At 43.0% G+C, this 22,163-nt stretch overlaps 1 protein-coding gene across 1 annotated transcript; it reads left to right on the forward strand.

The window, feature by feature from the left end:
- Nucleotides 1-568: 568 nt before the first annotated feature.
- Nucleotides 569-21,088, forward strand: CCT3 (chaperonin containing TCP1 subunit 3). Its single transcript, XM_037499222.2, has 14 exons — nt 569-733; nt 2,723-2,784; nt 3,838-3,888; nt 3,981-4,043; nt 5,104-5,200; nt 10,531-10,648; nt 13,452-13,638; nt 14,287-14,436; nt 15,777-15,909; nt 16,080-16,161; nt 17,952-18,132; nt 18,846-19,091; nt 20,301-20,432; nt 20,762-21,088. Exons 1-14 carry the CDS (start codon nt 703-705, stop codon nt 20,864-20,866), a joined length of 1,638 nt encoding a protein of 545 aa, XP_037355119.1. The 5' UTR covers nt 569-702; the 3' UTR covers nt 20,867-21,088.
- The last annotated feature ends 1,075 nt before the right edge of the window (nt 21,089-22,163 follow it).

The raw sequence follows: 22,163 nt of genomic DNA on the forward strand, positions 1-22,163 counted from the left end.
GAAAGGTCCGCACACAGCCACCAGTGCAGCGACAAAAAACTACAACTCCCAGCGTGCCCCAAAAAAGGCTGGTTACCGGCCAGTCCAGCCCCTTCCGACTACAACTCCCATTTCACCCTGCGTCAAATGGCTGAGGTCTTGCTTCACCTGGTGCTCCAAGTTCCGCTCCTCTGTCCACCCCGCCCCGTTGCTAAGGCTGGAACCAAGGAGAAGAAGCTGCCACTTCCCTCTTGCCCGTCTCGACCTGAACCAGCTGAAGCGCAAGGCAGCTCACTAACCTCACATGTGGTGCCAACCGAAAGCCTCAATCCCACCACCCGCCCTCGCAGCTGATACACATGCGCAGTGTCGAGCTGACCAACTGCCGCGCTTGGGCGCTTGCGCGGAGATTGGCGCCGCACGTGGCCGGGAGCGGCCACCCTATTGCGCAAGTGCGCCGGCTCTCCCCTTGCTAGCGTCGCGCTCTCTCTAACTAGCTTGCCCTGCCGTTCTGACGTAGGAGGCGGAGCTAAGAATGCCAATTGGCCTGTTTTTCTGCCGGTCAAAGGGTTGGGCGCGGTGATTGGCGGTAACCCGCCCAGTAGCGGGTTTAGGTGTAAGCCCTGAGGAGGCAGCGTTTTTCTAGGCTTCTCTCTGGTTCTCTCTCCAGAAGGTTCTGCCGGTTCCCTCAGCTCTGGGTACCCGGCTCTACATCGCGCCGCCATGATGGGCCATCGTCCCGTGCTCGTGCTCAGTGAGTTGTGGGAAAGCAAGGGAGGGACCCCTTTTTGTTCTCCTCTCGCCACACTTTTTATAGTGTTGCCCCAGCCCAGACCTGCCCCGGTCCGGCCGCTGAGCTTTCCAGGCATCGTTCTCATGGGAAGCCTCTTCCACTTTCCTGCCTTCTCTTAACGCATTCCCTGTCTCGCAAACCGCTCTTCTCTTCGCCGATCCGCTTGTCCTTACGGGCACTCGCCTCGGGATCCACTGTGTCTCGTTCGTCTCTCCCGCCCCTCCTCCTTCCTCGCAGTTTATGGCTGAGTGAATAATGGTTTTTTAGTTAGGCCTGACTTTATGGTCTTGGCCCATCCTTAAGTAGTGAGTGGTATCCTTGGCGTCTTTCCAATACCAGGCCTTGAATTTCCGTTCAGCAACGCCGGTTGCGAAGTATCCTTACTTTCTTTATTGGCCTTCCTTAGGTAGTTGATTATTCCCTCAGTGTCCCCTGTCTTGTCAAATTTCCCACTCCCAAGAGAGTTTTCCCAAATTTCTCACCTGGTTCTCTTCACCCTTCCGGAACATCTCAAATTGCTGTCTAAGGAGGCCCACCTACATTGTCTTCCCCTGCTCTGTTTCCATTCTGTATGTGACTTATGCACCCCATCTGCGGACCTCCTAAGAACCTGATTAACCATTTTCCCTCCGTTCACCATTTTCTGTACACAGAAATTTACTTAGGAAAAAGCCCTAAGCCACTGTACCTCTTCGACAGCTCCGTGCAGGGTTTTAATTACAATTGCCTGAAATAGGAAATCTTAAGAAAGTTTTTAGACGATTAAAAATTTGTAGATTTAAGTTGTAGGGGGATGTTTAATTTGGAGAGAGGAGGGAAATAAGCATCCTGGCTTGGTTTGGCTATAACAACTAGCTTTTCTCTGTTCAGAGGGTGCTGGGTTGAGTGGTGGGACATTGTGAAGCCCTTTTTCAAGTCTGCTTTAATCCCTGGCATTAACCGCTGTCATTGGTTAGGCTTCCTGTTAAAATACGCAGTGGACTATTAGTGATGGTGAATGAGTTATTAAAGCATTCTTACTCTCTCTGAGCATGGGGTTATTGTATATTACAAAATGGGGTACTTACATGAGAGTGTTGTCATGTCACAGCAAGGGGGGTATCACTAATTACGCTGTGACTGTCAGTATGATTCCCCTATCCAAGTAAAAACAATGATCCCCCAAGCTCTATATAAAGCACTAATTTGCATTTTAGGGTCACTAACCCTTTGAGAATATAGAGATAGTTATAGATCCTTTTTTAAGACAAAAATGCAGTAGCTCTCATTTTTTATTCTCTCAGGGACTTCACTGTCCCACCAAGTCCCATCCATGAACCTCGGGTTATAAATTCTTGTGTAAATATATGAGTGGTTAAAGTGAACACAATGACTAGATTCCAAAGAAGAGAGGGTGTGGTTTGTTCTTAGTGTGATGGTTTGAAGTAAAGTAAGTAGCAATAGGTACATTTGTTTATTTTCTTTTTTTTTTTTTTTAAACATTTGTGCTTTATTTATTTTAATTTATACAAGCACTGGGTACAGTCAGATGTGCAGGAGGGTGAGAGAACTCACCAGAGCCAGAGCGGGGAGCAGAGCAGGCAGAAGGACCGAAGTACACTGCTGAGGAGAGCAGCGGGTGGCAGGAGAGGTCTGCACACCATGCAGGACCCTCCTCCGGTGGCCAGGGAGCAGTCGGGGATCGAACCGGTGCTGCAGAGGCTGCGGGCAGCTTCACAACCCAGCGCTCAACCGCTGTGCCACCGGGGAGGCCCACATTTGTTTATTTTCTTAACAGTTTTTTGAGTTATAGTGGGCACACAATAAGCCACATTTAATGTATCCATTTTGATAAACTTTTATCTATGTATAATTTGTGAAACCTGTGTTATTTTCAAAGGTTGTTGAATAAATAGCTTAAGCAAAACAGAGCAATCCCGTGCTATTGCCTTTTGTTCTTACCTATTTCAGGCCAGAACACAAAGCGTGAATCTGGAAGAAAAGTTCAATCTGGAAACATCAATGCTGCCAAGGTAGCCTGTCTTTTAAGTGTTTGAAATATAGCTCTTGATAGCATGCTCCATGTGCGATTGTCGGTGAGCAGCACTTACACAACAGTGTATATGTTGGTGATGCTGAGGTTGTAAAGTATAGCCGTTTGCCTCCAGCAACTTTCATTAGCATTTACATATTTGTTTGAATTAGGCAAAGCAATTGTTCACCTCCTTTATTTCAGGACATTACAGAAAAGGAAATCCTCCCTCTGAAACCTAATAGCCTTCTCATATTGTGCATAATTCTTTTGCAGTGTATTGTTTTGTAATATTGCATTTGTGTTTGTCTCCCAACCTAGATTTTGTTACTTGAGGGGGAAAAAATTGTATTAATTCCCTTTTATTTTCCTAGTGCCCACTCTAAATGGGTATTGAGTAAATGCTTTTGAGTGAATTAACCCTAGATATGATTTAGCATGATGGGGGGAGCCACTGTCATGAAAAGAAATATTAAGGCATACACTTCCAGTTATTGGGACTGTTAGGATACTCAAGCTCTGGGACACATTTCCCCTTTATTCCTGTGAAAAGTTATTTCTTTCTACGTCACCCTGAAAGCATTCCCAAAATGGGAAAACACAGAATAAGCTACATGATATGCTGTATCTAAAGTGGTTCCTAAATTTACTTAAGAGGTGTCATCATTGGGGCCTCCCTGGTGGCAAATGGGTTAAAGTCTTGGTGCTCTCAAGCTATCACCAGCCACTGCAGCATGAGTTGGATCCCCAGCCAGGGAGCTGACCCACATGGCACATCAGTCCTCTCCTGTCTCACCCGGTGCTCTCCACTGTCTCTGTTGAATCCTCTCAACCCCCACCCCACCCCCAACACACACACACCTCTGGCCTACACCCCAGATCTTGTATGCATAAATAAAACTAAATCTTAAAAAAAAAAGGACTGCTTGGGGAAAAAAAGAGGTGTCATCATTCAAACACTGACCCTGTGGGTCATACATGCCCCTTCAACCTAACCCACTATCATAATGTTCTCTGATTTGTGTTTGCATTTTTAATGTTTTCTTTCCAATAGACTATTGCAGATATCATCCGAACTTGTTTGGGACCCAAGTCCATGATGAAGGTAGGTTTATCTCTTAATGAAATACTCAGACTACAAATTTTACCTCCAGATGTTACCAGGATAGTTAACTATAACTTTTGCTTTTGTCTTAGATGCTTTTGGACCCAATGGGAGGCATTGTGATGACCAATGATGGCAATGCCATTCTTCGAGAGGTGTGACTTTTCATTTTGCTTTGTAACAGTTCTTTAGCGGACCCACCCATGATATTAGAGGTGATGATTAGTTTATTAGGGCTGCTATAACAAACTGCCACAAGCTGAGTGACTTTTAAACAAAAGAAATTTATTTTCTCATAGACTAGAGGCTAAAAGTCCGAGATCAGGTTGTCAGCAGGACCATACTTCCAAAGTCTTTAGGGAACAATCCTTCTTTGCCTTTTCTAGCTTCTGGTAATTTGCAGCATTCTTTGACCTATAAAATTCCATCCCCATGGCATTGTCTTTGTGTATATTTTATATTAAGGACATCTGTGATTGGATTTAGACACCCTAACGTCTCAAATGTTCCTAACTTGATTACACCTGAAAGACCCCATTTGTAACAATTAAATTCCGTTTCCCTGTTTTAGGGCTTCGGCATATCTTTTTAGAGGACACTGTTCAGTCACAGCAGTGGTGTTCCCAGTAAATAAGCAAAGAGACAATATTTTGTTTTCAAGATACTTTAAATAATTCAGTTGGCATAAATGCATTTTTCCCCCCAAAAAAAGAAAGTGACTTGGAAATATGGTTTACTTAAATGTTTTGAGAACTGCTACAATCTTTCAAGTTGTGGTAAAACAAAGGAAAAGAGATGCATGGAAGCTAGACTCTTTAGAGTTAGTTAGCATCAAGAATGGGTTAAGGGCCTCCCCGGTGGCGCAGCGGTTGAGCGCTGGGTTGCGAAGCTGCCCGCAGCCTCTGCAGCACCGGTTCGATCCCCAGCTGCTCCCCGGCCACAAGAGGAGGGTCCCACATGGCGCGCAGACCTCTCCTGCCGTCCGCTGCCCTCCTTAGCAGTGTACTTTGGTCCTTCTGCCTGCTCTGCTCCCCGCTCTGACTCGGTGAATTCTCTCACCCTCCAGCGCTTCTGACTGTACCCAGTGCTTGTATAAATAAATAAATAAATAAATCTTTAAAAAAATTTTTTTTTTTAAATTAAAAAAAATTAAGAATGGGTTAAGAGGTCTTTGAGTAGTAGTGATTCAGTAACAATCTGCATTTTTCTTTTCAGATTCAAGTCCAGCATCCAGCAGCCAAGTCCATGATTGAAATTAGCCGGACACAGGATGAAGAGGTTGGAGATGGGACCACATCAGTAATTATTCTGGGTAAGAGGGAAATGAAAGATTGATAAAGAAAGTTGGGTTGAAATGTAAAGATTTTTGCCACAAATAGCCTTTTATATTTTAAGAATGAAATTCAGTTAACAGTCTAATTACAAATATTGAAATAACTTGTTGCTGGTTTTTTTTTTTTTACTGTCCCCACTTAAGTATAAAACAATATATAGGATGAACTGTAAATGTTTGAATAAAATACAACCTATTCTCATTCAAAGAAAGTTATATTCTGTAAGGTTAGCCACCAACACTGAATTACAGAATACATAGCTCTTATGGGAAATACAGGATGAGGTTCTCATATTTCATCAACTCATGTGTATGTACATATCCTTTATTGTGTGTGTGTAGTGTTATCTTAAATATACCTTATTAAGTATATTGCTAGTTTGTTAATATTAAATTCATGGCAAACAGCACTATAACTCATACATAAATGAAGTTTGGCTAATGGGTTATTCTCTATAAGACATATCACAGCCTGTTCGCACTTGGCATCACTAAACCGTTCTTTAGCACTACACTTGAGCCATTTTAAACAGTGGAATCAACAAATGGTACTAAATATACCATGGGAAGGACACTTGTTCACAATATGAGCTGAAACAATACAGAGCATTGCCTTATTCGAGTTCATCTGGATAGTGTGTGCTCTGGTCAATCAAACTTTTCACCTCTGTATGTCTCTGACCATGAAAGTGTCATGAATGTTTTTATTGGGGTTACAAATAAAGTAATTAGTAAGCAAAGCAACAGATACAGAGTCTTGAGAATAATGAATTTTGAGTATTAAAGTTTTAATGGCTAATTTTTTGCTCCCCATAGTATCATAAATAATCACTACTAAAAGTTTGGCAAAGTGCCTATAATTTTTATATAACTTTTTAGTTGATGGTGACGTTTTTATAATGGAATCATTGATTTTTTTAAAACATCTGATTGCAGCAACACATTGTTAGGAAATAACAGTTTCAAATTATGGGGTACCATGTTATAATGTTGGCTCATATGCCTAAAAATGAAGTACTTACAACAAAATTATAATAACTTTTAAAGAAGTGACATTTTAAATTATTTTTAGAGGGCCTCCTAAAATAAAAAAATCACAGGACTTCACTGGTGGCGCAAGGGGTTAAGTGTCAGCACTATGAAACTACCCACAGCCATTGCAGCGCAAGTTTGATCCCCAGCCAGGGAGCTAACCCACCTGGCACAGCAGACCTCTTCTGTCTCTGGTGAATTCTCCCAGTCCCACCCCCCCACCCCACACACACACTCCTCTGGTCTACACCCCAGATCTTGCTTGCATAAATAAATCTTTTTTTTTAAGTCACATAAATAAATAACAAAATTTTAAAATCGTACCCAAAAAATAACTTATTTTTTTAATAAAATATTTATTTAGGCATACAAGAACTGGGGTGTAGCCCAGAGGTGTGGGGAGTGAGAGGATTCACCAGAGATAGTGGGGGGCAGAACAGGCGGATTAACTGAAATACACTGCTGAGGGGAGCAGTGGGCGACAGAGCAGAGGTCTGTTTCACCATGTAGGTTAGCTCCCTGACCGGCCGGGGATCAGACTTTGCTGCAGTGGCTGGTGATAGTTTGATAGCCTGTCTTTAACCTCTGAGCCACCAGGGAGGCCCCCTTAAATTATTTTTAAAATGCCTTTGTACTGCATTTTGAGTATGGTGAGTTGAATGGAAATAGTCACCACCAACTAATCAATCTTTAGAACCAATTTTTTATTTTAAAGACTTATTTATTATGCTTACAAGAGCTGGCGTACAGGCCAAAGGTGTGGGGGAGTGAGAGGATTCACCAGAGACAGAGCAGGGAACAGAAAAGGCAGATCAGCCGAAGTACACTGCTGAGGGGAGCAGCGGGTGAGTAAGGAGAGGTCTGCTGCTCCATGTGGGTTGCTCCTATGACCACATCTGGACTTGGAGGATGACAAAGGAAGGAAAGACTGCTTTCTCAGGGCCTCCCTGGTGGCTCAAAGAGTTAAGACGCAACCTATGAAGCTGTCCGCAGCCACTGCATCATGAGTTCGATCCCTGGTCCCCGGCCAGCCAGGGAACAACCCACGTGGCACAGCAGCCCTCTCCTGTCTCACCCACTGCGCCCCTCAGCAGTGTACTTCGGTCAGTCTGCCTGTTCTGTTCCCCACTCTGTCTCTGGTGGATCCTTTCATCCCTCCCCCCCCCACACACCTTCCAGCCTGTACTCCAGCTCTTGTATACATAAATAAATCTTAAAAAAAAAGAGAGAGAGACTGCTTTCTCACTAGAAGATAAGCTAGAAGATAAGCTTTAACTATCAGGCAGAATTTTCTGGCTGGCAGTCCTGGAGATTTAGGTAAATTAAGTGTGTGAGTTTGGTTATCTTAGATTGAGTAGCTTTAAAAAGAAAGAAGAAACAAAATCAACTTGGCCACCCCTGAAGACATTTTTCTACTATTGACTGTTTTGATTATTCTTTAACAGGACATAACCTTTTCTAAGTTTGCTTGCTCAAGCATTTTTATTTTTTTATTTTTTCAAGCATTTTTAATATATTTTTTCATTGATTATCTTTCCTTTAATATACATGATGGTCATTTAGGAATTGATATAAAATACTGAGTTCAGACATTTGAGCAAATGCCAAAGAACATATATGTGACCTCTGGCACATTTGTGTAAGTTTTAAAAATTAGTGTCAGTACAGTATGATGACTAGTTAATAATGCCTTATTTCAAAGTTGCTAAGAGAGTAGATATTAAAAGTTCTTGGGCCTCCCTGGTGGCACAAGGGATTAAGTCTCAGCCCTAAGAAGCTATCAGCAGCCACTGCAGCACAAGTTCAATCTCCAGCCAGGGAGTAACCCACATGGCGCAGCAGACCTCTCCCTTCAGCACCTGCTGCTCCCTTCAGTAGTATATTTCAGTCAGTCCATCTGTTCTGCTCCCCACTCTGTCTCTAGTGAATCCTCTCACCACCACCCCCATACGTGTGGCCTACACCCAGCTCTTGTATATGCATAAATAAATAAAATAAATCTTTTTTTTTTTTTAAAAAGTTCTTAACATGAAAAAATATTTTAACTGTTAAGGTAACAGGTTAACTGAACTTACTGGTGGGCCTCCCCGGTGGCGCAGCGTTTGAGCGCTGGATTGCGAAGCTGCCCGCAGCCTCTGCAGCACCAGTTTGATCCCCGGCTGCTCCCCGGCCACCAGAGGAGGGTCCCACAAGGCGCGCAGACCTCTCCTGCCACCCACTGCTCCCCTCAGCAGTGTACTTCGGTCCTTCTGCCTGCTCTGCTCCCCGCTCTGGCTCTGGTGAATTCTCTCACCCTCCCGTGCTTCTGACTGTACCCAGTGCTTGTATGTATAGATAGATAGATAGATAGATAGATAGATAGATAGATAGATAGATAGATAGATAGGTAGATAGGTAGATAGGTAGGTAGATAGGTAGATAGATGACTAGATAAATAAATAAATCTTTAAAAAAAACTAAACTTACTGGTGCTGATTGTTTAACAATATATGCAAATATCATATCATGTTGTACACCTGAAAGTAATGTTATATGTCAGTTATAACTCAATTTAAAAAATAGTGTCATTGGGGCCTCCCTGGTGGCACAAAGGTTAAAGTGCAACCTATGAAGCTCTCCACAGCCACTGCAGCGTGAATTCAATTCCCTGCCAGCCAGGGAGCAACCCACATGGCGCAGCAGACCTCTCCTGACTCGCCCACTGCTTCCCCTCAGCAGTGTCCTTTGGTCAGTCTGCCTGTTCTGTTCCCCACTCTGTCTCTGGTGAATCCTCTCACTCCCTCGCACCTCTAGCCGTGTGCCCCAGCTCTTGTATGCATAAATAAATAAATCTTTTAAAAAAAAAAAAGTGTCAGTGGACAGGTAATACAAGCAATTTGTGTGGGTTTTTTTTTTGTTTTGGTTTACCCAAAATGTGCATTTCTAAACTCTTAGAGACAAGCTTTAGTGTATGTCTATACATGTATTTTGCGTGGGTATTAATAAAAAAATAATTTTCAAAAGGAGCCTTTTTAAATAATTCCTCACCCAGAAGATGGATTTTTTTTTTTTAAAGATTTATTTATTTATACAAGCACTGGGTACAGTCAGAAGCACGGGAGGGTGAGAGAATTCACCAGAGCCAGAGCAGGGAGCAGAGCAGGCAGAAGGACCGAAGTACACTGCTGAGGGGAGCAGCGGGCAGCAGGAGAGGTCTGTGCACCATGTAGGACCCTCCTCCGGTGGCCGGGGAGCAGGTGGGGATCGAACCGGCGCTGCAGAGGCTGCGGGCAGCTTCGCAACCCAGTGCTCAACCGCTGCGCCACCGGGGAGGCCCAGAAGATGGATAAATTTTGTATATTTTTGTCAATATTCTTTCAGGTATAAGGTTTTGTGTGTTTTTTATGTTTTGTTGTTTTTATTACCAACAGTTTAATTGTATTCTAGGTGTTGAGATAATAGTAAATAAGTCTTTTTTCCCTTATATATTTTTCTATATCAGAGTCTTTAGGATACTATTTCCCATTAATTTAGGAAACTGATAAGCAAATACTTAGTTAGATCAAGAGATTAAGTAGCGCCTCCCTGGTGGCACAAGGCTTTAAGACACAACCTATGAAGCTAGCGTTAGCCACTGCAGCACAAGTTCAATCCCCGGCCAGGGAACTACCCACATGGCACAGCAGACCTCTCCTGACTCACCCACCGCTCCCCTCAGCAGTATATTTCAGTCAGTCTGTCTATTCTGTTCCCCTTTCTGTCTCTGGTGAATCCTCTCAACACCCCCCCACACACACACTCCTCTGTTCTGTACCCAATTCTTACATGTATAAGTAAGTAAATCTTTAAAAAAGAGAGAGAGGTTAACTAAACTCTGGGGATCATTCTTTGATAATTTAAAATATATCTGAGCAGCTCTTCTACCTGCCTGTTGACTATGCAGGCATTTCTTTTCACAAACCTTTCCCTTTGCAAAGCAGCAACAGGTCTCAGCCCATCCATGTCTGTGCAGGTACCTCTTTTTTTTTTCCTCTTTCTCCTTTTCCTAATAAACCTGTCCTTATAAAATATACATGTATATACACATATATATATATGTGTAGATGTATGTGATAAGGATTTTTTTCTTTTATGAATTGACATGTACAAAGTGTAAAATGTGGAATAGCATTAACATATGGCACATCTTTTGGGCGAGTCTATTTTAGGAAAAAAGATAAGTTATTTTTAGAAGCGTCATGATGTCGCCTTGATATCCAGGTGCCTTTTTTAAACAAGGTATTTGTCTCCTTTTCTAGCAGGGGAGATGCTATCTGTGGCTGAACACTTTCTAGAACAGCAGATGCACCCAACGGTGGTGATCAGTGCTTACCGAAAGGCATTGGATGATATGATCAGCACCCTTAAGAAAATCAGGTACTGGGGACCCTAGAAGAGATAGTATGAAATATGGGAGACCTGCAACACATGTATTCTTAGGTGATGAAAGAAAATCAGACAAAGTCACACAATAAGAAGTGGTTTTGTAACCTAGTGTTATTTTGTAAGAAGGAGAAACAAAGAAGAGAGCACAATTAAAACCATAGGGAAATGAAAGTTTCATAAAATGAGAAAGGATATAAAACAGACAAATATGGGGGCCTCCCTGGTGGCACAGGGGTTAAAATCTCAGTGGTATCAAGCTATCACCAGCCACTGCACACGAGTTCAATCCTCAGCCAGGGAGCTGACCCACATAGCGAAGCAGACCTCTGTCCTCTCTCACCCACTGCTTCCCTCAGCAGTGTACTTCAATAGATCTGCCTATTCTGCTCCCCACTCTGTCTCTGGTGAATCCTGTCACTCCCTCCACCTCTGGCCTACGCCACAGTTCTTCTATGCATAAATAAATAAAAAATTAATTTTTAAAAATTAAGTTGGGACCTCCCCGGTGGCGCAAGGGGTTAAGTCTCAGCACAGTGAAGCTATTGGCAGCCACTACAGCACGAGTTTGATCCCCAGCCAGAGAGCTAACCCACATGGCACAGCAGACCTCTCCTGTCTCATGTGCTGCTCCCCTCAGCAGCGTATTTCAAAAGTTAATATAATAAATAAATCTTTTTTATAAAAGAAATAGACAAATATGAAAGGAGCTAGGATCAGTTTTTCAAAATACATTTTGGTTACATGCTATCTTCAAGTTTCCCATGTTAGACACTGTCATGGGAAATGTAAATAAACCTATTTCCTAAGATTTTTGTTTCTGATGGGGGAAATGAGGAGCAAAATAACTAAATAATATTCAAGTCTTAGTTATATAATATCCAAACATCTTGTATGATTATTTCTAGTTCAGTGTTCTGAAGTGCTGTGGGGGATATAGTCAGAAATTTTCCATTAAAATCAAAAGGACTGGAACTGAAAAACTTCCATTAATCTATAAATCTGTGCTAAAAAGGCAGTGTAGGAATGTAGAAATATGTAACTTCTAACTTTAGGAAATGTTCGTTAAGTTGTCACAATGCAGAATGCGATTTTTTTTTTTTTTAAAGATTTATTTTATTTATACAAGAACCAGGGTACAGGCCAGATGCGTGGGAGGGTAAGAGGATTCACAAGAGACAGAGTGGGGAGCAGAACAGGCAGACGGACCGAAGACACTGCTTAGGGGAGCAGCAGGCAAGACAGGAGAGATTTTTTATTAAAAAACTTTTTAAAGAATAAAATGGGGCCTTCCTGGTGGTGTAAGGGGTTAAGACGCAACCTATAAAGCTATCCGCAGCCACTGCAGCATGAGTTTGATCCCTGGCCAGGGAGCTACCCACATGGCGCAGCAGAACCTCTGCTGGCTGACCTGCTGCTCTGCTCAGCAGTTTATTTCAGTCAATCCGCCTGCTGTGTTCCCCGCTCTGTATCTGGTGAATCCTCTCACACACACACCGCTCCCCCCCCCCCCCGCACCTCTGGCCTGTACCCCAGTTCTTGCATGCATAAATTTAAAAGTTTTTTTTTTTTTAAGATAAAACGGAACTCCCTGGTAGCGTAGGGTTTAAGTCTCAGCACTATCACCCCGACAGGGACCAAACCCACATGGCGCAGCAGACCTCCCTCTCCTGTCTGGCCCGCTGCTCTCCTCAGCACTGTATCTCAGTAGATCTGTATGTTTTGCTCCCCACCCTGTCTCTGGAGAGGAGAGGTCTGCTGCACCAGACCTCTGTGACTGGGGATCAAACTCAGGCTGTTGTGATAGCGCTAAAAGTTAACCCTTGCGCCACCAGGGAGGCCCCACTTTCTAGCACTCTTAAGGAATAAGGTGCTTGATAGAAATTATTTTTGTAACATAAACTCTGAGAATGTAGATACTCACAGGGTTTATCAAATGTGTGGAGCTGAATCGTTTGTTTTTTTTTTTTTTTTGAAGGAGTAACTCCTACATATCTTAGATAATATTTAGGAGCCAATGTGTCTTTCCTAAACACATTAATCAGCTTAAAAACTGCATATTTTGTGTCTTAGATGGTTAAAAAAGCAATTTTAGCAGTATGAAAATTTGAATAAAATACCTTAAATCTTGGGACCTCCCCTGGTGGCACAGCAGTTGAACGCTGGGCTGCGGAGCTGCCTGCAGCGCTGGTTTGATCCCCGGCCGGCTGGCCGGCGAGGGTCCCACATGGCGCAACAGACCTCTCCTGCTGCACCTGCTGCTCCCCTCAGCAGTGTATTTCGTCAGTCTGCCTGTTTTGTTCCCTGCTCTGGTGAATTCTCTCACCCTCCCGTGCTTCTGACTGTACCCAATGCTTGTATAAATAAATAAATCTTTTAAAATAAATAAAGGAAAATACCTTGAATTTTGCAACTCCACTTTATGATACTAAATAGTCTCTATGTACAAGTACATAATCTTTAGTGGAGACTAACCCCAAAACAGAAAATACTGTGTGGCATACCATGTATAACTTACTAGATGTGCTCTGAATGTAATTGTGCAGACTTGTCAAACATGGGAACAGATTACCCAAAGATTTGAGACACCTTCAAGGGATCTTGAAAAAATCTTGGTAAAAAGCAGAGGAATGTACAAGATTACTTCCTGATGTCATTTTTAGTTCCCTACAAAGGAACAGTTTCCTGTAGCTCTGTCTCTTGGCCCACTAATATATATCACTGAGATAGAGGTTAGGGACTTCTTTATTTAAAGAAGATCCCTGCAAAACATACTACTATTTTTTCTTTTCTCCAGTTCCCCTGTTGACGTCAATAACCGAGATATGATGTTGAACATCATCAACAGCTCCATTACTACCAAAGCAATCGGTAGATGGTCCTCTTTGGCTTGCAACATTGCCCTGGATGCTGTCAAAACTGTACAGTTTGAGGAGAATGGTCGGAAGGAGATTGATATCAAGAAATACGCAAGGGTGGAAAAAGTAAGCGTCCAATGTGTACTTGTACACAGATTATTTCCTAGCATAAATCAAAGCAAGATGTCTTTATAGTTCAAAGTAGGAAGAACAATAATTGCTGCCTAAAAACCAACTTGAAAGAGGAGCCCAAGGAGTAATTGTGAAATAATTTTTGCTTTTAGCTGAAATAATTTACCTACACAGGATTTACAAGTCCTTGGGATAGGCATATTGGCATCTCCATGTTTGTGCGTTTGCATGCTTAACTGGTCAGAATATAAACAACAGCTCCACTATGTTGTTTATAAGCCCCAGAAAACGCTCCATCTCTAATTTCTTAAAAGAACAAAAAGTAGCAGTATAGCCTGTGGCCAGTAGATGGAGCCCCACACCTAAAATTCTCTGGGACTGTCCTGGAAGTAGATATGAAATGAGCCTCTTTAAATCTTTGTTGGTCACTATATTTCTGTGTGTCTAACTGACCTTCAAGTTGGTTATAGCCCTACTACTTTTGCGTACTAGATTGGTGAGAACTGTATTTTTTGAGGTTTGTGGGAGGAAGATACTTTAGAAACCTGAAAATAGTGTCATTTGGGAAAAGGTGAACATCAGGGAAGGAAGTTGATAAATTGTCTCCTCTTGGTTGTGGCTTAAAATGCATCTATCACTCAGATACCTGGAGGCATCATTGAAGATTCATGTGTCTTACGTGGTGTCATGATTAACAAGGATGTGACCCATCCACGAATGCGGCGCTATATCAAGAATCCTCGCATTGTGCTGCTGGATTCTTCTCTGGAATACAAGAAAGGAGAAAGCCAGGTAAGGTTCTTGGCTATTCCTTAAAAGTTACATAATAACATACTGCAGTATGCACAAGGGAAATAAAAGGCATTTATTATTTCATGCGAATATAATCTCTGATTCATACAACAACCCTCTCAAACAGTTGTAATGACTTTACACATGAGGAATCTGAAGCTCAGAGAAGTGAGGTTAATTGCTTGAGAAATGCAGTTGGTATTGGCCAAATCAGATCTAAATTCAACTCTTGGGCCTCTCCTGGTGGCACAGTGGTTGAGCGCTGGGTTGCAGAGCTGCCCGCAGTCTCTGCAGCACCGCTTTGATTCCCGGCCCCCGGGTGAGGGTCCCACATGGCGCGCACAGACCTCTCCTGCCGCCCGCTGCTCCCCTCAGCAGTGTACTTCAGTCCATCTTCCTCTTCTGCTCCCCACTCTGGCTCTGGTGAATTCTGTCACCCTCCCGCGCTTCTGACTGTACCCAGTGCTTGTATAAATAAATAGATAAATTTTCTTAATAAATAAATAAGTAAAATAAACTCTTTTTGGCTTCAATACCATACTACTGTGCCACCTTTCCGAATGCATCAGTAGAATACAGAGTAGGGGTTAATTTAGCCCTACGTTCATTTGAACTGCTAAAGGAAAATTTCTGGGGGTTAGGAAGCACACAAGACTCTACCCTTGGGTGAAAAAAAATAATTGAAACCTGTTAAGGACTGGGATTTAAGAATCAGTTTAATTGCTAAGAAGAATTATCCTACACACTTACAGGATAGCTGAGGTATCATATAACTGGGTGATCAGAGGCCTTAAGACAAACCCTACTGGGGCCTCCCTGGTGGCGCAAGGGGTTAAGACGCAACCCGTGAAGCTAACCGCAGCCACTGCAACATGGGTTCGATCCCTGGCCAGGGAGCAACCCACTTGGTGCAGCAGACCTCTCCTGCCTTGCCCGCTGCTCCTCTCAGCAGTGTATTTCAGTCAGTCTGCCTGTTCTGTTACCCACTCTGTCTCTGGTGAATCCTCTCACTCCCTGCACCTCTGGTCTGTTCCCCAGCTCTTAAATGCATAAAAATAAAATAAATCTTTAAAAAAAAAAAAAAGACAAACCCTGTTGATTGCTTTAAGAATATGAACTCCATTTTCTTAACTAACTGAGGGGTTAAAATTAGATGATTGCGTTAAATTGACAAGCGATGTGGGATCATGGTTTTTTAACATTTTTCTTAACATTATTCAGACTCATACTTTCTGGGATACATGAGAGGAGGATTGGGTGGAGGGAACATCATTGTTGGGATGAGCCCAAAGAGATTCACCATTAAGGATTTTGAATCAGAGTCACTTTTCTTCACGCAGACTGACATTGAGATCACACGAGAGGAAGACTTCACCCGAATCCTCCAGATGGAAGAAGAGTACATCCAGCAGCTCTGTGAGGACATTATCCACCTAAAGCCTGACGTGGTCATCACGGAAAAGGGGATCTCTGGTAGGATTCCATTTTTCCAGCCTGTGTTTGAGGTAGAAGATGGGTGGTTCCCCACCCCATGTTGGCATAGATGATACATAATAAACAAGTTTGGATACATTGGGGATAAAACCAATTCAGAACCCAGGAGTTACAGCTTCCACCTTGACACCTCTACTCTTGGTTTACAGATTTAGCTCAGCACTACCTCATGCGGGCCAATATCACAGCTATCCGAAGAGTCCGGAAGACAGACAATAATCGCATTGCTAGGTGAGTAGGCCAGTGAAGAATGACATCTTTTTTCCCGTGTGTTTATATTTGGTAGCTTCTTAGACACATAGTTATGTGTGTTTCCAAGGTAAATAGCATCTGCCCAACCTGGTAGGGTTTGTAACAATCTTTCTTAACCTCCTTTGGTGGTTAACTAAACCTGGCAGTCAGGAAGTCTTCTGATACTCCTGATTTGTCTTCGAGTCATCAAAGATTGATTTCATGCTATGTTTACTTTCCCAAGGAAGTAGAATGCAACCTCCAGGATGCCATGCAAGTGTGCTGTAATGTTCTTCTTGACCCTCAGCTGGTACCAGGAGGTGGGGCACCTGAGAGTAGTCATCATTACCTGAAAAGGCTTAATGTAGGAGATATTCAGCCAAATGAGTTAAGGTGAAAGTAACCTGGTTGAATTGTTTTCCCTCTTTTGAAGTCCTCTAGTCTAGCAGTGATTTACCCCATGTGTATTTTCTATATTGCTTCTAACCGGGTGTGAACAGCTTAGATATTTGTGATCACTGCATTAGTAGGGCCATTACAGAGTAGTCTTTTAACTAACTCAGAATGTACCAGAATCATCAGAGTTCTTTGACTGGATCTTCAGCTGCTGTTAATGCAATATTAATTATTAATGCAATAAAAATTACATTAACTGGGCCTCCCCCGTGGTGCAGGACAGGTGAATGCAACGCTGTGAAGCTGGTCACAGCCTCTCCAGCACAGGTTCAATCCCAGCCGGCCAGGGAGATACCCACATGGTATGACAGACCTCTCCTGTCTCGCCCGCTGCTCCCCTCAGCAGTTTTTTCAGTCAGTCTGCCTGTTCTGTTCCCCACTCTGTCTCTGGTAAATCCTCTCACCCTCCAGTACCTCTGGCCTATACCCCAATTCTTGTATGCAAAAATAAATCTTTTTTAAAAAATTTGCCATTGATGTTGCTCGGATATCATCCATTTTTAGTATTTGTATAAAAAGATAGTAAATGTACCCCACCATCAGATACCACAGGTTCCAGTTGAATTTTAAACTCTGCATAACTCTGTGCATAAATGCATAGCTATAGTTGACTCTACCTATATAAACAAGTGAAAAATAAATTAGCTCTATATTCATTAAAATTGAGTGAAACATACGCTTACATATTCATTCACCTTTCTTGCTTGATGTTTGCCCTTTTTTGGTGCAGTCCTAGCTTTGGCCTCAAGTTCTAATAGCAGTTCTTTCTAGTCCAATTTTTAGTAACCACAGAATATATCTTCAGTTGAACCTAGTTCTGGTAGTTACCTTAGGTATGCATTGTTATTTATAAAACCATGTTAGGACCTCCCTTGTGGCTCAAGGGGTTAAGCACAGCACTGTGAAGCTATCTGTAGCCTCTGCAGCACAAGTTCGATCCCTGTCCGGCCATGGCTTAGCAGACTCTCCTGTCTCACCTGCTGTTCCCCTCAGCAGTGTATTTCAGTCACTTTGCCTGTTCTGCTCCCTACTCTGTCTCTGGTGAATCCTCTCAACCCAGCACCTCTGGCCTGTACCCCAGTTCTTGTATGCAATAAATAAATTAATCTTTTTTTTTTTTTTTTAAAGGCCATATTAGTTTAGGAAAATTCACCTTTATATGTTTGAGAATCTATTTCACCTAGCAGGCAAGATCTCTAAGGTGATATAGAAATGTTTCTAGCAGTCTACTTTGCCCTTATCGTCCCAGACACAGGCTCTAGGTAATGAGAAGCTGGGTTCACAGTATCTGGCATCATCTAATTTTCTTCACCAACCCCTCACCCCTGCTATAGAGCCTGTGGGGCCCGGATAGTCAGCCGACCAGAGGAACTAAGGGAAGAAGATGTTGGCACAGGAGCAGGCTTATTGGAAATCAAGAAAATTGGAGATGAATACTTTACTTTCATCACTGAGTGCAAGGATCCCAAGGCTTGCACCATTCTCCTCCGGGGGGCTAGCAAAGAGATTCTTTCGGTGAGTCACCCTTGGAAATGTGACTAAATGAGCTAAGTCAATATGTTTCTTGAGAGTTTCCCAGAGGGCCTAAAATCATCCTGCTGCCCATTTGCAGGCATTTAATTTGTATCTATAGCCTACTTTCTAAAACTATTTTTATTTTTTAATTGTAAAAAAATAAAATAAAATTTATCATATTAGCCATTTTTTAGCATATTCACATTCTTGTGCAACAGATTTCCAGAACTTTTTTATCTTGAAAAGCTGAGACATAATACCTATATTGAATAATGACTCAGCATTTCCCCAGCCCCAAGCAACACTGCATCCTTATTTTTTAGGTTGAAGTGACACATATTACTTGTTTCTCAGAGGAGATTAAGTAGCTTACCCTAAAGCACATAACTAATAAATAAGAGTTTTTACTATATCGTGCAACCTCTGAAAGGATACAAGTAGAACAAAACAAAGTAAGGTATATCTTTTATCTAGTATAATGAACGAAACAGAACTTTCACCAGATGACACCTTCTTTGCCTCTCCCTCGTGCAGTCATAGTTATGTGTCTTTCCAAGGTAAATAGCGTCTGCCCAGCCTGGTAGGGTCTGTAACAGTCTTTCTTACCCTCCTTTGGTGGTTGACTAAACCTGGCAATCAGGAAGCCTTCTGGTACTCCTGATTTGTCCTCGAGTCATCAAAGATTGATTTCATGCTATGTTTACTTTCCCAAGGAAGTAGAACGCAACCTCCAGGATGCCATGCAAGTGTGCCGTAATGTTCTTCTGGACCCTCAGCTGGTACCAGGAGGTGGGGCCTCTGAGATGGCTGTGGCCCATGCCTTGACAGAAAAATCCAAGGCCATGACTGGTGTGGAGCAGTGGCCATACAGGGCTGTTGCCCAGGCCCTAGAAGTCATCCCCCGTACCCTTATCCAGAACTGTGGGGCTAGCACCATCCGTCTACTTACCTCCCTCCGGGTAAGTTCCTTTCCATGTTCTTGATTAGGGAAGTCTGTGTTTGACCTAAGAGGATGGTTTACTTCTATCTGGTCAGGTTCTCCTCATAGCTTATTCCCTTAAAAGCTCTTGCTGTCTTTGCCATTACCTCCTTTCCAACCAAGTAATTTTATTTATTTGTTTGTTTGTTTGTTTATTTATTTATTTATTTATTGCATTTCTCAGGGGTCAAGATTTTTTTTTTTTTTTAAAGATTTATTTATTTATACAAGCACTGTGTACAGTCAGAAGCGCAGGAGGGTGAGAGAATTCACCAGAGCCAGAGCAGGGAACAGAACAGGCAGACTGATGAAATACACTGCTGAGGGGGAGCAGCGGGCGGCAGGAGAGGTCTGCGCGCCATGTGGGACCCTCGCTGGCGGCCGGGGATCGAACTGGCGCTGCAGAGGCTGCAGGCAGCTTCGCAACCCAGCACTCAACCACTGCGCCACCAGGGGAGGCCCGTTTTTTTTGTTTGTTTGTTTGTTTGTTTTTGTTTTGTTTTGTTTTGTTTTAATTCATTTATTTTGCATAGAAGAACTGGAGTATAGGCCAGAAGTGTGAGGTGAGGAGAGGATTCACCAGAGACAGAGCGGGGAGCAGAACAGGCAGCTTTACTGAAATACACTGCTGAGGGGAGCAGTGGGCAAGATAGAGGTTTGCTGGGCCATGTGGGTGAGCTCCCCAGCCGGGGATCGAACTCAGGCTGTAGTGGTGATAGCACTGAGCCTTAACCCCTAAGCCACCAGGGAGTCCCCAATCCAGTAATTTTATTTTATTTATTTATTTATTTTTTTATTTGTTTATACATGCACTGGGTACAGTCAGAAGCGCGGGAGGGTGAGAGAATTCACCAGAGCCAGAGCGGGGAGCAGAGCAGGCAGAAAGACCGAAGCACACTGCTGAGGGGAGCAGCGGGCGGCAGGAGAGGTCTGCGCACCATGTGGGACCCTAGGTGGCCGGGGAGCAGCCGGGGATCGAACCAGCGCCGCAGAGGTCGCCGGCAGCTTCGCAACCCAGCGCTCAACCACTGCGCCACCGGAGAGGCCCTCCAATCCAGTAATTTTAGATTAGGTTTGCAGATTTGCCAGTTTATCGCTTCTCAGCCTTTTGGCTAAGATCAAGTGCAGATTTGCCAGTTTCCTTGTTCCTCGTATCTTCTTTAACTGTGTATGCTTATTTCAATTACAGGCTAAACATACCCAGGAGAATTGTGAGACCTGGGGTGTAAATGGTGAAACAGGTACTTTGGTGGACATGAAAGAATTGGGCATCTGGGAACCACTGGCGGTGAAGCTCCAAACATATAAAACAGCAGTGGAGGTGAGGCATCCTGGGGCATTTGCTATTTGAGATAACCAGAAACCAGTGTGTTTAATCCAATCTTGAAGGGAAGAATTATAGAAGGGAGCATATTCCCCAAAGATCTCCCAAGGAATCCCACTACCACCCCTACTTATCTTTAGCTCATATAAAAAGCAAGGTAACAGCATAAGCTACATCCTTTGCTTAGAAAGAACTGCATTTTATATTTCAAGACTCTGAAAAGGTAGATTTCAGATAATATGGTAATTCTGTGGGAGGAACTAAGTGGTAAGTTAAAAGAAAAATGTTCTCTACTGACCTCTTTGGGGCGGTGGTTTTTCTTCTAGACTGCAGTCCTGCTGTTGCGGATTGATGACATCGTCTCAGGTCACAAAAAGAAGGGTGATGACCAGAGCCGGCAAGGTGGTGCTCCTGATGCTGGCCAGGAGTGATCGGTGGGCTAGGTGACCTCAGCACACAGAGCCAGCAGTCTCCCTCTCCCTGAGCCAGACTGTCAGGGACACTGGATGTCTTTGTTTGGAAGGGATCAGGTTGAGGGACAGCCCCCGGTCCCTTTCTGTCCCAGCTCAGTTTGCAAAAGGCACTGACATGTAATTCTTCTCTATTGTAAGCTTTCCATTTAGTTTGCTTCCGATGATTAAATCTAAGTCATTGGAGACAGTTGTGTGTGTTTCAACATTGGGTTATATTTACTTTCTGGCAAAGAGGGAAGAGTCAAAACACCTTACTGGGGAGAAGAGGAAGGGAGATGGAAATTAGGTCATTTGGTGTCTTTTTTTTTTTCTGCCCTTTTGAGGGGTATTACTCAGACTTTCTCAGTAGATGCTAGTAGGGAGGACCCCTTTGGCATTCATAGATACTGCAAACTTAGAAGTACCACCTTACACTCAGCACCCAAAGAACAGGAGAAACTTGTCCAAAGCATGGGTGTTTCCCATCTGTGTCGCAAGTACGGCAACACCCAATACGTGCTTGGGGTCAGGCATTTGTCCTAATGAACATGGAACATGTTTTTGTATTTTGTGTAGCTTTCAGAATCCTTCATACCTTAACCTGGAATTCTTTTCCTCTGCCCTCTCCCGGTGGTGTTCTGATCCCAATCTATAGCCTGGCTTGCTGGCTTATTATGCTATATTAAGTTGGACCTCTGCCCTCCCTGCAAGCAAAAACAAAAGATTGAAATCTCATTTTGTGCTTTATCAAGGTAAAAAATAAGAGAATCGGCCCTGGGATGCTGGAAACTAGTGCAGCTAGCCTTTCATTTCTCCAGTGTCCTTCCTCCTAACTACTGGGCCTTTGTCCTTATGACTCACATGCTTCACTTTTATCTCCTCCCTTGCCACAAGAATTAGTCATATTAAATTAAATACTAGATAGAGAATAGCACATACATAGTACCAACTGTATAATAGACATGTTCCCTGAATATATTATTAACTAATCCTCACAGCAACCCTTCAAAACAGACAATATTTTCCATTTTATGATGGAGGATCTATAGTGTAAAGTAAAAAGAGGGGGCAGGGATAAAACTATATATAAAGTGTATAGTAACTTGTTAAAGGTCACAAAGCTGACAAATGGCAGACATAGAATTCCTGTGTGGTGCCTAATTCTAGAAGTCATACTTTTATAGCTGGCAATGCTGGCTGAACTGCGATGTGAGTAAAAGGGCTTGTTGAGAAGCCCTCTGGACATAGTTCAGTTCATACCTAGTATTTAGCTTCT

This window comes from Talpa occidentalis, unplaced genomic scaffold (genome assembly GCF_014898055.3).
Source record: "Talpa occidentalis isolate TD23 unplaced genomic scaffold, MPIMG_talOcc4v2.1 talOcc4.9, whole genome shotgun sequence".
NCBI lineage: Eukaryota > Metazoa > Chordata > Mammalia > Eulipotyphla > Talpidae > Talpa > Talpa occidentalis.

Coding starts and splice junctions, on each gene's coding strand:
- CCT3 (XM_037499222.2), top strand. CDS start 703: ATGATGGGCCATCGTCCCGTGCTCGTGCTCA. Junction 14,437..15,776: donor ACAAGAAAGGAGAAAGCCAG/GTAAGGTTCTTG, acceptor TTCTTCACGCAG/ACTGACATTGAGATCACACG. Junction 19,092..20,300: donor GTCTACTTACCTCCCTCCGG/GTAAGTTCCTTT, acceptor TTTCAATTACAG/GCTAAACATACCCAGGAGAA.